The sequence below is a fragment of the Nilaparvata lugens genome, chromosome 3, assembly GCF_014356525.2.
Source record: "Nilaparvata lugens isolate BPH chromosome 3, ASM1435652v1, whole genome shotgun sequence".
Taxonomy (NCBI): domain Eukaryota; kingdom Metazoa; phylum Arthropoda; class Insecta; order Hemiptera; family Delphacidae; genus Nilaparvata; species Nilaparvata lugens.
This window is the reverse complement of record NC_052506.1, coordinates 71,856,377-71,873,266: the sequence shown is the minus strand read 5'-3', so window position 1 is coordinate 71,873,266 and position 16,890 is coordinate 71,856,377. Positions and strand designations below refer to the sequence as shown.

Sequence of the window (16,890 nt, the reverse complement as noted above, 5' to 3'; positions counted from 1 at the left end):
TATGGGAAGACTAAGTTTTAACCCGTACCTATTCCCGACTTACAATATGAATAAATTGGTGAATTTATTAATATATGTTCCACTCAATTGCTGATGCCACTTCGAATAGTGCCATTCAAAGGCAAAGGCCTTTAATCTTAGAGAAAATAATACTACCACAACTACTACTACGAGAAAAGTAATATCTATAATCTCTGCTTAAATTGAATAGCAGTCCCTCGAATAGATTATAATATGAATAGATTGAAACCACGATTCATTTTTTTTCTAATTCAACACTCATAAATAAATTGAAGTATTAATGTTACATAGAGTATTTCACTTACGGCAATTTATTTTTGATAGAGATCTAGAGAAGCATTTATCATGATATAATTTATGTCTTTCATTCCAATTGGTACTGTACATACATGTAGATTTATTTTATAAATCTGTTGGAATTATATTTAATATTTTATGGAAAGTGATATGATATAATCAATAATTATTGCAAGTGTTAGAATTCTACATGATGAATGTATCAGCATGAAGAAGCAATGAATATATTAGCATTTAGAGCCAATACCATACTAGAGAAATGTAAATGAACTCACCGATTTATTGACTTATTTATGTGTAGCTCATAATTACAGTACCGTATGGTGAATTTGAGGAATATGAAGAATTTATTCTTTAGAAGAATATCCAGTCCTTTTAATTCGTTTCGTTTCATTAAAAGTTATTCAAACTTAATATACAGTACATTCAAAAATCTTGAAGGCAACTGCAATAATGCAAAAATATTGGTAACATGAAGAACAGCTAGAACAATAGACGGCCAGGATAGCCGAGTTAACTAAGGCGTTGAACACTTCCTTCTGCTAGTGCTACCTGGTCACAGGTTCGAATCCCATCTAATAGGCATGGACGTTTGATCAACTGATAAATCACCCTTGCACATTCCATTTACCATGCACAAGCAAAAAGCCCATGTGGGCAAAATCCGCAAAAATGTGGGCATCATGAGCGCTATTTACTACACAAAAATTATTTGTCAGTTGTCAGAGCGGGAATCGAACCCGCCACCTCCTGCTTGCTGGTCAGGCTCAGGCATGCTCACAGTTACTCCAGCATGTATGATATCTATGTAGTTCATTATGATTTATTATAATAATTAAATAATCTATTTATAATTTAATTGCATATAACATTCCATTCTATCTCTATTAGTTGACCGTTTTGTCAATAAAATGACGGAATATCTTTTGCTGGAAAGGCTAGCGTGCTTCTCAGTAATGCTGCGATTGATTGAAAGCACTATTGCCGTAAAAGTGATGCTCATTAATCTCAATAATGTTGATGCTTATTAAGTAGATTAGGAAAGAGGAGAAAGGTCGCTGGAGGTGGTGGAAGGGTGGGGGGTTGGTCGGCTCTAATGTCGAGGTGTGACCTCTCAGTTCAGGCCTCTCTGGCTCCTGCTGTAGTAGGTGTGAGAACAATAAATAAGCTGAGAAAGGTTAAGTAGTCGATCCTCGTGCACCAAAAGAAAGTGCAATGGCTCTTTCTTCCTTCCTAGTTCCTATTATACTCTTATCAGCTTCCTATTATAATATTATCAACTACAGTTTTGTTGTTAGCCACAATGAATACATTATAGAAAGTGGATATACCAATGAATATTGTAACTGATTCTCTAGGCATTTTCACGCCTAGCTCAAAATTTTCCTTCCAATACTATAATTGAGAAAAGAGAATTTGAAGAAAAAGAAAAAGCTGCCAGAACCTCATCTTATCAAGTATTAAGCTTGAAAATTATACTCACTCTTCAACCAAGGCAAACTAGAAAGGAAAACCTATTGTATCCATGACCCAAACAGTTGAAGAATCGGATAATATCTATAGCACACAATGAATGTGATAAACCAGAGAAGGAGTACCGTATTTATTCTGCTAAAGGATACGTTTCAGTATGAGAAAATTTCATATTTTTTGTTATTCTATAATTCTTATGAATTCTGTATTTTATTGCATTATCATCTGGATCGATTTTCAAGACGGTTTTACGATAGTGCTAACATAGGCTATAGGATTGGTACTTGTTCGTTTTATTTTATAGTTTTAAACTATCTTAACTCGATTGCTTTATAACTTTATTGGAGTAAGTGAAAATACATTTCCAAGATTGATATGAAAACGGCTCCAAATATTGTTGAAAACACAACTAATAACACATCACAACTGAACTTTGTTATAATTCAACCAACACATACTACTTACCTCTGTGAAACCCCCAATAATCAAATTTATTGTAGCAAAAAAAAAACATATTGTAGGAAAAAACATTTTTAAAACATCCAAGTTTCAAGACTACTATTATGAAAATTATTGCGTTTTACGATAGATATTGCTGCAGGGTATCTTCCGAGTAAACAGGCGCGGATCCAAGACCTCTGATCTGCGGTGTGGGGTCCGGGGGACCCCCACCGGTCGACTCCCCCCACCCCGAAAATTGTTGAAGGTTTTAATCGAAAACAGCATTATTTGAGAGCTTCATTTTCTAATATCAATTGGTTTTTTGGATTTGATCTTTCAGATGCCAATATACTTAATTCTTCACCCTTAACTTTTTTAAACACCACTTGAAAAAGCCAAACCCCCCCCCACCCCTTGGAAACGCATCTGCCAGTGAAAGGAAATTTCTATGAATAATGTTTGATTGACTGTTCAGAACGCGGTAGTCGTCTTTAGCTAGTGCAATATTCTTACGCTAGATAACGCTGCATGCGCTGAACTCTGAATAGAATCACTAGGAACCTCTTACATCGATAAACACAGTAAGTTCCTGTTTTCAGAAATCAATAAATTATAATAAATGCAATTGATCTACTGTTTTCAGGAATCAATATAACAAAATAAATGCAAATGATTTTTGTTTAAACAGGATGCTTCATGATTCATATCATGCTTTATATCGGTAGACCAATTTTTGTAATTATTGTTTTTAATATTGATCCTGTGCAAGATCAGTAAAGGAAAAATAAAACAAAAAACTGTAGGCCTATTGTAAAGTCAGATAAGACTGGTAGAGATGATAAGATCCCCAGACATTTATCTCATTTCTCTCCAATTCAACCTCTCGATAATTTATTTGTAGAACATGAATAATAATATTATGATCGCCTTGATTGTGAATGCTGCATAATATATCTTGTATTCGAATATCACTTGTTTATGATCAAATCAATAATATTATCTTAAAATGTATGTATTCAGGGCTACTTACTTTTAATTATAAAATAGCATAATAATATCCTGTTTATTGAATCTAGTTGTTTTAATTTGTGTTCTCATTCTATTATTTTATATTGAAAACTTTTCAAATAAATGGTACTCTAATGCTATTTTATCAATATTATCATGTTCCAGAATACAGTAACACTGATTGGTACGTTTTATTTGTTTGATTGAGGGATGAGAGTGTATATTGTTATGGATGAAAGTAGATTGAAGGTTTTCTAAATGAATTTAAAATAATTTGATGATAAATGAATAAAAATTTCAATATGAGTATCTTTTTGTGTTCGGGGATGACTAACGTGGAGGTAATGAGACGTGTGTGTGATCTTCTGCGTGGAGCAAAACAGTGGAAAATTGAGGTAAGCCAGGAGGCAAAAATGTAGGTTCAGCAGACTGTCTGTATGCTCTTCCAACATTATCATGGTCTAGAGAGGAATGCCAGACAGTGTAAGAAGCACAAAGTGAATATCTACTTCAGCAGAGAGGAGGTATTTTCGGAAAGTTTCAAGAAACCCATAATCTTCTCCTTCCTCTTTCCTCTCTCCTAGTAAATACACGTCTTGGGATTATAAAATAACCGCGAATAATCACTACTTCACTACCGGTGAAGGAATCTATAGATGAAAGGAAGTAGAAGTAGTTATTCTAGTTTGGAACAAGGCCGGGAAGAATGAAATTTTGACAATTTGAGGAAAGTGAGAGAAACAAAGAGTAATACTGAAGTGGATAAGGGGTATAAATCAGTCAATTTGAATGCTCATGCTCGTTTCAGTGCAAAAAGTCAGATTGATTGATTGATTGAATACTTTATTTATGTAGATTACAATATATACTGGCTTATACACTTATATACAATAGCTTACAATACAGCAAAATTATAGATGAATTTACATAACATAGACTAAGAAAAAAATTATTGAACTGTATATGATATGAAAAAGCAATTTGTAATAAATTGGCGGAGCTTTGGACATATCAATGTCCCTTCTTCGAAAAGAATATTAAAAATATCCTCCCCACTAACTCTCTACCAAAACGTTAATTTCATTAATTGAACTAAGGATTTATTTATTAATGGGAATATTGTAAAAGTTTCAATTAATATGAATATTTAGGAGAAAAAAACATAAAATTGATAAAGTAAAATAATTTATATTAGGCAGATAAGATCAAATTATTGATTAATAAAATGAAGTAGGCTGAAAGTAGATCAGGGTTATCAACTTTCAGTAATATACAGCAGTATGCAGTGGATAATTAAAATAACATGAGTTTATATAATATATTTATACAATTCATTCTATAACAGGTTTAAAGGTTTATATTGGTGGGATGGGTGAGGGATGGTTGTCATGTGATCGTTCTAGGGCCGGACAGTTTCAGTCATTTGTTCCAAAAGATGTTTTTTTAAAGTCAGGATGAAGCTCGCTCGGCTCTTGATGGACCTGATAGAAACAGAAAGTGCATTCCATGCACGACAGGCACTGACTAAGAAGGATTTTGTGAAAATAGTAGCTCGATGATTGGGTATCCTTAAAGTACTTTCTCCGGTTCTAGTATGTGAAGCATCTATCCTCCTACCTTCAGAGACAAATTTGAAATAGTTCGGATTACTGTATTTCAAGACATCTCTAACAAGCTTGACTATTCGAAAAAGCCTTTGATCGGGAAGCTTTAATGTTGAACTAGCAATGTGGGCTGGGGTGATATGATCATGGCGTTGGAGAGAGTAGACGAAACGTAGACAATAATTTTGGCAACGCTGTAGTTTATCATTCAGAGTGACTTGCATATCGTTGAGAACAGAATTACAATATATTAAATGTGGGAAGATGAGAGATTGAACCAATAATAATTTAATGTTTCTAGGGAGGATATCGTGCATTTTCTTCAATGCATGCATGGCTGAGAATACATTTTTACAAGTTTTGTTCACTTGTTCTGACCAGTCGAGAGTATTATTCATAATAATGCCTGAATTTTTAACTGAGCTAGAGGAATGTCATTACCGTCTACACTAATTTTGTGAATCGATTCAAGGTCAATATTTTTTATAAGACGAGAATATCCAATTATTCAGAATTCCTTCAAAAGGAAGGAATTAAAATAAATGCAGAAAAAAATAGGGAAGAAAATGTATTTATAGTTTTCTTTAATTGATTTATATATTGCACCCAAATTACATGAATTTCAAAGTTTCAATAATATTGTCTTCATCAGTTTTAAGAGCGTAAAGTCTTCAAATATTTCCTATTCTTAATTCGTGTAGAAAACACGAAATAATCATAGTAGACAAACGCACAAACCTCGTATCGTATAGTTTCTTGTATTGACAGTTATTAAGAACTTAATTATCAATAAAATTACCCCTTCTCTCGGCAGTAATATCTTCAATTCAAATCGGAAATTATTATTGATTGATCAAAAATCAGGTTCAGCTTTATCAAAATGACTAGTATAAAAAATTTTTCCATGAATGTCTATGATCAAGTTCATTGAAAGTACTCCAATTATTACAATGTCGATATCAAGAGGTGTAGAGCTATAGTGTTTATTAATATCAAGAGTTTGGAAAATAATTTGGTACATTTTTCACCATTGAGTTCAAATGTTTTATATAATATATACTGTACTTACATAATGGATCCAATTTTGTGGCTTCTCAGTTCATTTAAGCCGATCTGTAAACTTGAAAAGCATTGACAACGAAAAAACCAATTCAATCAATCCTTGATGAGTCATCAAAAAAGTCTGTGTTACTTGGAGTAAGTAGAACAAAAAAGATACTATAGAGTTTGTCGGGGACCATCACGCTCAATTGAACGGTAGTCGTTTTTCGTTTTTTTAATTAATGATCGAGATAAGTTCAACGAGCTCGTCTCCCAAGTGAGAGCGAGAGAGAGGAGAGTAATAAACGAGCGTCGAAGAGACATTTAGTTGTTGGTCTTTTTTAGCTGGGCTCTTGGTTGTCCTGTCTCGTCGTATCAATCAGTCCTTTCATGCGCAGTGCGCAGTGCACAGACTCATCCCTTTTTATGAAATAATTGTTCCATCTTCAATTCTTGGTAATCTTAAGGTCTGTTGATTCAGAGCTCAAAACACATGTACAAAGTATGTGCACTATCAACGCTAAAGCTTGACATACTTTGTATGTGATAGTTTTAAAGGAGCAATAGTTATTTGTACATCTAGAGTGAAAAGTGCTGTTTTTTCTCCCTGAGGGAAAAGTTTGAAGCCCGAGGCGAAGCCGAGGGCAACAATTTTCCTGAGGGAGAAAAAACATTTTTCACTCGTGATATACACAACATTTTTTTCTTCCACCTACATTTTTATAAAAACTGCTAATAAAATAATTTTTAAAAACGTATGTGACCAAACAATGTTTTACAACATAATCTAAAAAGTAAACAGAAACAGCTGGCTTGTAATCACAGTTCTCCTCCGACAGCACTATCTGTCGGCTAAAGTTGTAACAACAATGACAGCCAAAACTACAGCTATGATGAAGTTCCCGTTTCAAATTTGATTAGTTAATAAGTAATATTCGTTGGATGATATTTTGAATAACATGGAATAAAAGAAAAAGATATATACATTTTTTTAGTATAGTGATATGAAGTTTGTAATAATAATTTCAGCATACAAACATAAATTTTATATATCGATCAAATCTCTGGTTGAGGTATTGAATTTAGTTGGTTTAATGACTACTCTATATGCTTCCTCATCTGAGCTTAGACCTTCTGACCTATTCCAAATGTACGTTTTTAAAATAGAGATGCTTCCCATGTTATTCAAATGGAGTCACTTTTACTCCCTAGGGAGTTTTTCTGTTTTTTAGTACCGAGAGTGAAAAAGTGAGACTTTAGTATCATGTTTCAGGGAGTAATGTAAGTACTTTTGACAGTAGGTGGAGGAAATGATATTTGGAGTTATATCATTCGAAATATTCCTAATTTGAATCGAATCGAGATGGAGGTGCTAATTTTTGATTGCATATTTGAACATCATGTTTTTTATACTGTTTTTCAAATTTCATTCATAAATGTCTTCAGATAGGCATTTTGAATTGTAATCTTCCGTCTTCAAATTGGCATTTTAATTCTAATCTTCCTATGTGAAGTCTACTAACAGAGGTATTACACTTTTGTGAATGGCCTCAAACTTTATATCACTTATAGTTAAGAAGAAGTGTCATCTTATCATTTTATTTCACAAAATAAGTTGCCAAACAGAAAATATAGCATACTTTGGTAGAATGATTAATGCAATATATTATATTTGGAGTATAATATTTGTATATTAGTATATTTGGAGTATTATATTTGTCATTCGAAATATTTTCAATTTGAATCGAATTAAGATATGTGTTTATTTTCAATTGTGTGATTAAACAATGAAATTAATGAACACATTATTAACTCATCACATTTGAAACATCGAATTCATCATAGTAAACTGATAAATTCTATTTTCTATATGAGTAGAAAATGATAATTGATTGAATGCAATCACTATTATCTCTCCCAAACGCATAATATACTCATTGTTATTAGTCGAAATTATTTTTTTACTCACTATGATAATATCAGACCTAAACTTTGACTATGATATGATAGAAAAAGCCGAAGAGTGTCTAGCTCTAAGAAGACTATAGCCTTTCTAATCGGGTCCACTGTGAGATCATGATCAGGTTTATCTCATTTGCTAATCTGTTTCCTGTTCAATAAATAAATAAAACAAGGCGATAGAACGCAACACGGCGAACACAAATTAATTAGCGTACATGAATAGTCTATTACAGCCGTCTTTTTTAAATCGATTCATAATAATTTACGTTAGTACAAACTCGTAGTCTCATCTGATTATTGTATCACCATGATTATTATTATTATTGTGTATAACTATGTCAATAATATTATCTGTTTTTAGATCGTTTATTTTAATAGATCGTTTTCCACTTGTGGCATATACATTTGTAGTTAATGAGATTGAATTAACTTATCATGTTTCAATTATTACTCTCAACATCATTATGACTAATTACGATCAATCTCTCTTTGAAAGAACGATCAAACCAGGTTTGCGCAAATATCGTTGTCTTGTAGACCGGGTAGACCGTGTAGATAGTGGATTCTGGGAATAATAACTTGGAAGCCGATTCTGCCAGAGCTATTCTCCAATAGAATATTCTTGTGGAATCAATTATGTCAATTCAGATACGTGTTTTTAATTCACAGTTTCATGAAATTTCTTATACCTTATACTAACCACAATAGCGCTCAAAATCAACAAGAAAACCATTTTCAACGTTTCTGATTCATTATTGATTTATCATCTGCATTTATAATACTGTATTCATTGAGTATTTTGAACCTCAATCACCTTCTTCGTAAATAAATTCCTTCAACTGTAGATTAATTTTCCCCTAAAGAAATCAACTCAAACAATCTAATAAATCCTTCGTGTATACATCGCTCAATACGAATAATAGTTTTCTAATTAATAAAAACAATATAAAATATGTGGTTCCCTTTTCATTTGGAACATTTTAAAACTTGAATACTTTTAAAATGTTTTGAATAAAAAGGGTACCACATGTTTTATATTGTTTTTATCAATTTTAATAGAGTAGCCATACATTTGAAGTGATTTTAGTATTCTAATATATGTTTCTTTGATGTCTTAAGGTGCGTACAGATATACGCGCCGCGAACATGAGCAATTTACTTTTAATCAGCTGATGCCAAGCATTTTATATCTGTATCTTACCGTTTCTGTAAAAATACAGATATTGTCAGCTGATTAAAAGTGAATTGCTCATGTTCGCGGCGCGTATATCTGTACGCACCTTCAGCTATTTCCTGTTTCTCTTTGAACTGTAAAGACATCACTAAATTATTCTGCTGAGAAGACAATATAAATTATGATACATGCACAATTTTTTTCAATTGTGAATGCAGATTTAGGTTGTCATAATATTGTGATGGGATTTAGTCGTGATAATTGATGATACTGATCAAAACATGAGCGATGTGAGGTTGGTGACCAGTTGTGTCGTTTCAAAGTGTAGCGCGCGATGTATTGGCATTGGCCGTGCGTTGTAGCGTAGCGCGGGTGGAGAGTGACGTTCGTAGTCGAATACTCCTTCAACTGACAGTACGTTCACTGTTGTACGCCGGCCGTCTACAAATCGACTAAATCTGAATGATCAAGTGGATGGTGTGAATCGTTAAAGGGCTACACTTGAATGATTGTTTTGATAGTATGTGTGTACATGGAACAGCGAGTGTAGTTTGAGCGGGAAGCAGGTCTGGCGAGGGGACTACTTTCGGTGCGATAGGGCGGAGTAACATTCGGTAGAGCTGAGCGGATCGGCTTCTTCATTCGGTTGTTAGTCTAGTGCTCGCTTCGATAGAAGAAGCTCTGTGTTCAGGTGTGTGCCTGCTTGTTGTGGCTCAGTGTTTGTGTGTTGTATTGCAGCAACTGTCAATCCATTCTGCCTGGGAATAACACCGGACTAATCGGAGGCAGTTTCTGCCCTTCAGACAGCATCGTGAGTATTGTTCATCACTGTTCACATACGATCGATAAAGGTTACCCGGAGTCTGACAGAACCGTGCTTATATTTTGACATTCAACCAAGTGCATCCCTATTCATCAATATCAAATCTTCAACACCCCTATCTCATTATACTCTCACTTGATATCATTTGCTATTCTTATCACACTTAGAGACGTAAACTCCACGTTATTCGTTGAGAAATGGCCGAGCATTGGCGCTGTGGCGGGTTATTGATTTTACGAGCGCAGTCGTGTTTGCGTGAAAGCAGACGACGCTCGTGTTTCATTTCACGGCAACCTCGTAAATGATTCCTTCAAATTACCCGGAAACTGTAATGAATAGCCAATGCACGATAATTGCAAATCACCACTGTCCACAGTTCCCAGCAGAACCCCGGTTCTCACCTGTCAAAACCTTATCAATCCCTTACTAACCTAACATTTGTGACCTCTCATTGTTTACCACCTACACCCATCTATTTTCCTCAGATAAGATTTTTACAAAATCTCATTCCCTGAAATCCAACTCTCAGTTCAAACGTAAGTCATTCTCTTTTATATTCTTCCACTGTTTTAACATGTTTTGATTGAGAGAGACATGAGTGAAAGCCGCACCCTTTCAGAGGCCACCCCGATTTCCGGTCTCTTGTCAGGTGATTGTTACATACCTGTCAAGATTTCATCTATCACTTTGTATCTGATTTATTATACCAACTGTCATTACATGAGATCTCAGCCTTATTCTAGAATGGAGGGTTGTTATCAGTGTAATATAAAGTACCGTATATAGGCCTAATGCTAAGGGTTGAATTTTCTTGAATCTTCCATTCGAGATTATCGATGACGAAGGTATGGATGATCCAGTTTAATGTACTTGATCTTTCAAGACTTGTTTCCCTGCGTACAGTTATCTACCGAATTGTTGTCAGTGTGGAATAGTATTGATATTCAAAGGGGTGGGTTATATGTAGGCTATGATTTCTATTATCATTATATCTGAGACTTTCTCATTGTCATATTTTTTCAAATAGCGTTTTTGATTAACTGAATTCTATTCTAATGGAATAATTCAAAAATGTTCATCTTAGTACATTTTTATATCAAATTGATAGGATCTTAAACACTGATGAAGTTTGTTGGTGTTATCTCTGCTATTGAATGCAATTGTTAGCACTTTGAATGAAGAATTTTAATTTACATATTTGGAATGATACAACGGGGTGCCAAACCAAGCATTTTACGATAGATGGCTCTGAAAGAATGTTGGATAGAAAACTATTTATTGAACAGCATGCACCTATTTTCCTCCTAAAACTAGAACATAACTCTTAACTGTTATAAATCTGTAAACTCACGTATACCCATTTTTTTAATAACTCACCATACCATTATGCCAATGTTAGATAATCATACCAATGTTTTTGTCATATTCTCTATAATTTTATCCATTTTACAATGTACATTGTCTCTTCACAGTATAAACATACCTTATAATAAATTGGATCCTTCAATTTGTAATACGGAAAGTATGCCTATTGTAAATCTATCTTGGTTTTAAGACTTTAAAATTAAAAAAAAACGTATACCCATTTTTTAATAACTCACCATACCATTATGCCAATGTTAGATAATCATACCAATGTTTTTGTCATATTCTCTATAATTTTATCCATTTTACAATGTACATTGTCTCTTCACAGTATAAACATACCTTATAATAAATTGGATCCTTCAATTTGTAATACGGAAAGTATGCCTATTGTAAATCTATCTTGGTTTTAAGACTTTAAAATTAAAAAAAAGATAGAAAAATGGAATTCCAAGTAATTAAATTTACAGCTAACAGTAATAAAAATTATAATATATGACACCAAGAGGATCAGTTTTTGAAAATTCTAATTAAAAAATTATTTTAAAAATAATTATACAATAAACAAATAAAGTTTTCATCAGCTCCAAATGCGGCTAAAATAATAACAAATACCTATACAAATTTGATTTGATCCGTATATTATTCTCCTGTACACACCCCGCACTCATCAATTAAGGTATTGTTAATTCGCCTTCCGGCCAACTTCTAAGACTGTTATTTAATCATTCTTCGCACGCAACACTAACTTGAAGAACACGTGTCTTGTGTCTCGTGTTGTTTAGTTAATACTCGATGGAGGTGCGGCTCTAATTGACGTCCTATTGGGAGAATATGAAAAGCCCGTCCATTAAATGAAGATAGTGTGATGGAAATAGCTCAGGTGATGCGTGAAAATGTTAACTTTGGAGAAAAGCAACAGGCGTGCCGAAAATTAGATTATAGCTTACCAAATTGCTCACTTCTATATTCTATGTTTGGAATATGTCAGTTATTAGACTAGCACATTCCTCTAGAAGGAATCTCACAGCTTTGGGCTGAATTGAGCTTGAAAAAATCTAAAGCATTTGTCTGGGTTGAATGCTTGCTGTTCAAATAGAAATAAGTTATCCAATGGAATGCTATATTTCAAAAATCGGAGAAATAATTAAACATTACATCAACAGTATTCACTATCCCAAAATAATTGAATCGATTTGAATGTAAGCACCATGAAATGTAATGGATATAGTTGAATGTAAGCACCATGAAATGTAATGGATATAGTTGAATGTAAGCACCATGAAATGTAATGGATATTCCGCAATAAATCAAACACGGAAATGAGCCAATATTAACTGAAATAAAATGTCTCAAGTGCAGTCAAACTATTTAAGCACATTTTTCTTCACTGAATGAAGCCTCTGTCAAGATTACAGGAAAATAGTTGAATAATTATTTCCAGCTAGCTATTAATCTGCTTGGTTGAAATAGATAAATGCTTCTCAAAGTGTCTAATCGAATAGAAATGAATAAATCACCAATTGAATCTTATCAGAATCGTACTTTCATCTTTGTTATTATTCAAACAATTCAAATTAGGCTTATCATAAATGACGAGTAGCTTTGTATATTATTGTATTGTAGCACGGGACTTATAATATCATCATAAGCACAATAACATTTCCATTATTTCATTGAGAATTTCATAATAATATTGTACAAGGAATAAGTTTCTCTGAATTAATTCAACCAATAGTTTTCCACATGCTTCTCATTTTGGAAATATTAATACAATAATTTCCCATTTTCCTTTCCAATTATTAACCTCCACCCAGAATTTCGATTTAGAGTTCCGTTCGCTCCCATTCAGGGGCAAACTTTCCCTTGCGTGATGAACGAAGCACTAACTTTTCGCATTTCCGCTGTAGTACAGCCTATAAAAATAGAAATTCTCTAATAGCTCCACCGTGAACAGGGAAAAGGTTCATAGTTGAGGTTTACTGGATACCTGTTCAGGGAAAGCTTTTTTTGCAACATGAGCATATGCATGTTGCATGCCATTTCCAAAGTAGTGTGTGGAATGTAGGCCAGTGTTATAAACGTAACGTAACACTCTGTGCCATTATCGTCAAAAGTACTGTGAATGATGTTGCGATAAATCGCCTTTCCTTTAAATTTTTGTCTCTCTTTCTATTTTCTTAGAAAACATCATTTCTCTTTTCAAAATGGGCATCAAAATAACAGAAATCCAAATAATAACTTCAGCGGGACCAACTCACGCTTATTCTTCTGTTTGTTTCTGGTAATAAAATGTTGCCTAGTGGTAATAAAAACCGAGGAGTGTAAAATATCTCAGTTTCTCCTGAAAGTTTCTCTCTCCTTCCCTTACGTCGACACTTCTTCCTCCTATCATTTTAAATGTATGCCTCAACTAGGCCTAAATTGTAGCATCTATATTTTTACTGAATTATTTTTTTTTCAATCCATTCATGATTTTTATTCGACTTCATTCACGATAGAAAATTGTATTTTTCATACAGAATATGTGTCTATGTTTCTAGAAGCAGTATTATGGTATAACTGTATTGTTGAATTCAATGAAATGAATAGAATAGAAGAATATTGTTTTGAAAAGATTGTATGAAAGTCAGTCTGATTAATGAGAGTAACATAATAACAGATTTTATTCAGTTGAGTGGCATTATTGATAAGAAACAAATCTGTTACGGAACTTTCCTCTTGAAACATTCTGAAAATCCTAGTTCAAATATGGATTTCTAAAGATATAAGCATGAAAGTACTTGCATCGTATTTCATTTCGAAACTCCTTGTTGAGAACTGTAGGGAAAACAAACTTGTTTAATGATGTGTATCCTTTGAACTTCATAATAGGAAATCCAATGATGACTTAAAATTCCTCAATTAATTAAATATTCCGGACAAATTTCCGTGCAGTTTTTCACATGCTTTGTGAATGAAGTTTTCCATGATTCATAGGAATATGTATAAACGAGTTTGATTAAAGGAGGAGTTATTTTTAAATTCATCATGTTAGACATTTCTCACTTATTTTCATATGATTATTCCTATAAAATTTGAATACAGTTTGTCTTTCCTGTTTCAGTGTCGGCAGATAGATGCAGCGGTGGTGAGGCTGAGTGAGAGAGGAGTGAGGCGGTGAGTGGGGTGAGGGTGGAGGAGATGCAGTGCCTTTGCATAGTGGTGGCTGCAGTGTGGGGGCTGCTGGTGGCGGCCACCCTGGCTGAGGGCCTCGCAGTTCTGCCGCACGACACCTACCCCGGATTCACGGTCAAGAAATTCCCCGGTGACCATGTCATGAACTATCGGCTACTCGAAACAGGGTTCTCACAGTTTTTCACCGTGCTCGATGACGGTCTCGTAATGACCACCAGTGACCTCAGTCCGTTGGTGAACAGGCCGGTCAATCTGGTTGTACTCGAGGAGTCCCCCAATAGCACGTCAACACACACCTTACAGTTGTATGTGCTGGACAGGCGGGACATGCTCAGATTCCCCGAGGAGGTCTACGAGGACGCGCATGTCATTGAGAACGCGGCCAAGGCGACTCAGGTGACCGGCTTGCCCGTGCTGCTGGCCATCGGTGAGGGCGCCGGTGGCTCGTCGTTGAAGTACACCATCATCAGTGGCAACGAAGAGCACGCGTTCGCCTTGCAAGAGGAAAAGACACGCAACGGTACGGGAGTGCGGTTGGTCACGGCAAAAACACTCGACAGGGAACACAAGCCTTCCTACGAGTTGAAAGTGCAGGCCAGTGACGGTCGGGGAATCGATAAGGCGATCACACGAGTCAAAGTGGAGGTTGAAGATGAAAACGACAACAGTCCAGTGTTTGCTCAAAATGTGTATCGGTTCACAATATCGGACTTGAAGAGTGGTTCAGGTTTGGGAAATAAAACAGAAGAAGGTAGGAGGTTTTCGTCGGTGGGTAAGGTATCGGCAGTGGATGCGGACGGTGACAAAGTGGCCTATCGGTTGGCAGTGCCTAGCAATCTGGTTGTGATCGTTCCTCAGACTGGCGAGATACTGTTGACGGGAGATCCGCCGGTTGTCGAGGGAGAGGACACGGAAGTGGAGTTGGCGGTGGAGGCGCACGATCTGCGGACCCCAAGTCGCACGTCTCAGCCGGCGCAGGTTTGGTTGCAGTTCGCGGCGCCGATGCCTGAGGATGACTCCGACGACGCTCTTCAAGAACTAGCGACGCCGCACCGCGTGTTCAAGCGTCGCGTGACCCGCGCCGTGCGCCCTACCAAGCGCACCGACTTCACCGAAGGCGACGGCGAGGTTGAGGGCAAAATCGTTTTCCAACTCGAGAAAGAAACCGAGCGCGAAACGTTCAAGATACGCGATGAAAATCCGTGGGTGACGGTCGAGCCAAACGGAGCAGTGCGTGTCAAAAAGAAGTGGGACTACGAGGAGCTCGGACCTGAGAAGACTATCGACTTCTGGGTGACTATCACCAACGCTGGAGTAGGAGGTGAGTCCAGTCATCTATTTTTATTTCATTCTATTTCTATCTTCCCAATAAAATAATCTAGAAAAGGATATTTCAAATTGTTTGGGGCCCAATATAATAGATCAATTTGATGAGAAAGGAATAACAGCATTCAAATCAAAGCTAAATCACAAAAATGATTGGAGGCAAGGCGAAGAACAATATTCAACTACTGCAGGATTGTTCTCAATATTTTACTCAACATTTCCAACACTTAAAATTTTCCTTACATTATTCAAGTTGAATCATCCTAGTAAGAATCAATTCACATTTTTTATTTATTTAAACTTATAACAAAACTTCATCGGATAGGTACAATAATAACTTAGTTGAAACGATACCCTTGTACTGAAGAAAAGTACATTCTAGAACAATATTTCTGTAGCATAGAATGTTACATCCTAGAATGTAGATGTTATGTCGTTATATGTAACTATTTATAATGCCAAATGTAGGATCGTAGAGTTGGCGCGATCTCTTGATTCGTAGACTCTGGTTCATTGCGAGTCTGTGGTTTAGCAGCAGTGAGTTCTTGAAAAAGCTTGGTGAAGAATCACTGATATGATAAAATACTCCTATTTCCTTGTATGCAGTATAAATGTGTGCAGAAGTTGCTGAAATGTTTGCTGACTCCCCAAGTTAAGAGGAGTACCTCATTCAATTTCTTGATTGATCCAGAAAACGTAAATTAATAACAGTGAGAGTTACAAAATTTCCATCCAGCCTGTATAAAATTATAATAATTTATCAAGCTCAAATTAGACTACTATAAGTCCCTACGTGTATGCATTGATGATATCACAATCAATTTGTGATTGAAGCATCTGTAATTGGATTCGTCATTTGATTCTCACTGTAATTAACAGTTAGCCTAGTGGTTGCGTTGATATCTGATTGCTAAATAAGATGAGCACCCTTTCTAATCTACTGTATTTCGAATTCTCTCAACTTGAAAATTATTTCCCCTTCCCGCTGATTCGGATGCCACCCAAAGCTGAAGGTCGTCTCATACATAATATCTTACATCATATTACTCACGCATAAACCTGCAGCTTACGTGAAGAGCTTACGGAGAAAAATAATTACTGTAATATAAGGTTTTATTCAGATAGAAATAAAACTCTCAGGCCCGGTTGCACAAAAGCCAGTTAAATTTTAACCGTGA

At 35.3% G+C, this 16,890-nt stretch overlaps 1 protein-coding gene across 1 annotated transcript in view; it reads left to right on the top strand.

Moving 5' to 3' along the window:
- Positions 1 to 9,662: 9,662 nt before the first annotated feature.
- The window catches only part of LOC111046550 (neural-cadherin), a 680,352-nt gene continuing 673,124 nt past the window's right edge, over positions 9,663 to 16,890 (top strand). Inside the window, exons 1-2 of the mRNA XM_039422881.1 lie at positions 9,663 to 9,832; positions 14,316 to 15,707. Coding sequence (XP_039278815.1) covers positions 14,393 to 15,707 — 1,315 coding nt within the window. The 5' untranslated portion in view covers positions 9,663 to 9,832; positions 14,316 to 14,392. The remainder of the gene's footprint in view (positions 9,833 to 14,315; positions 15,708 to 16,890) is intronic.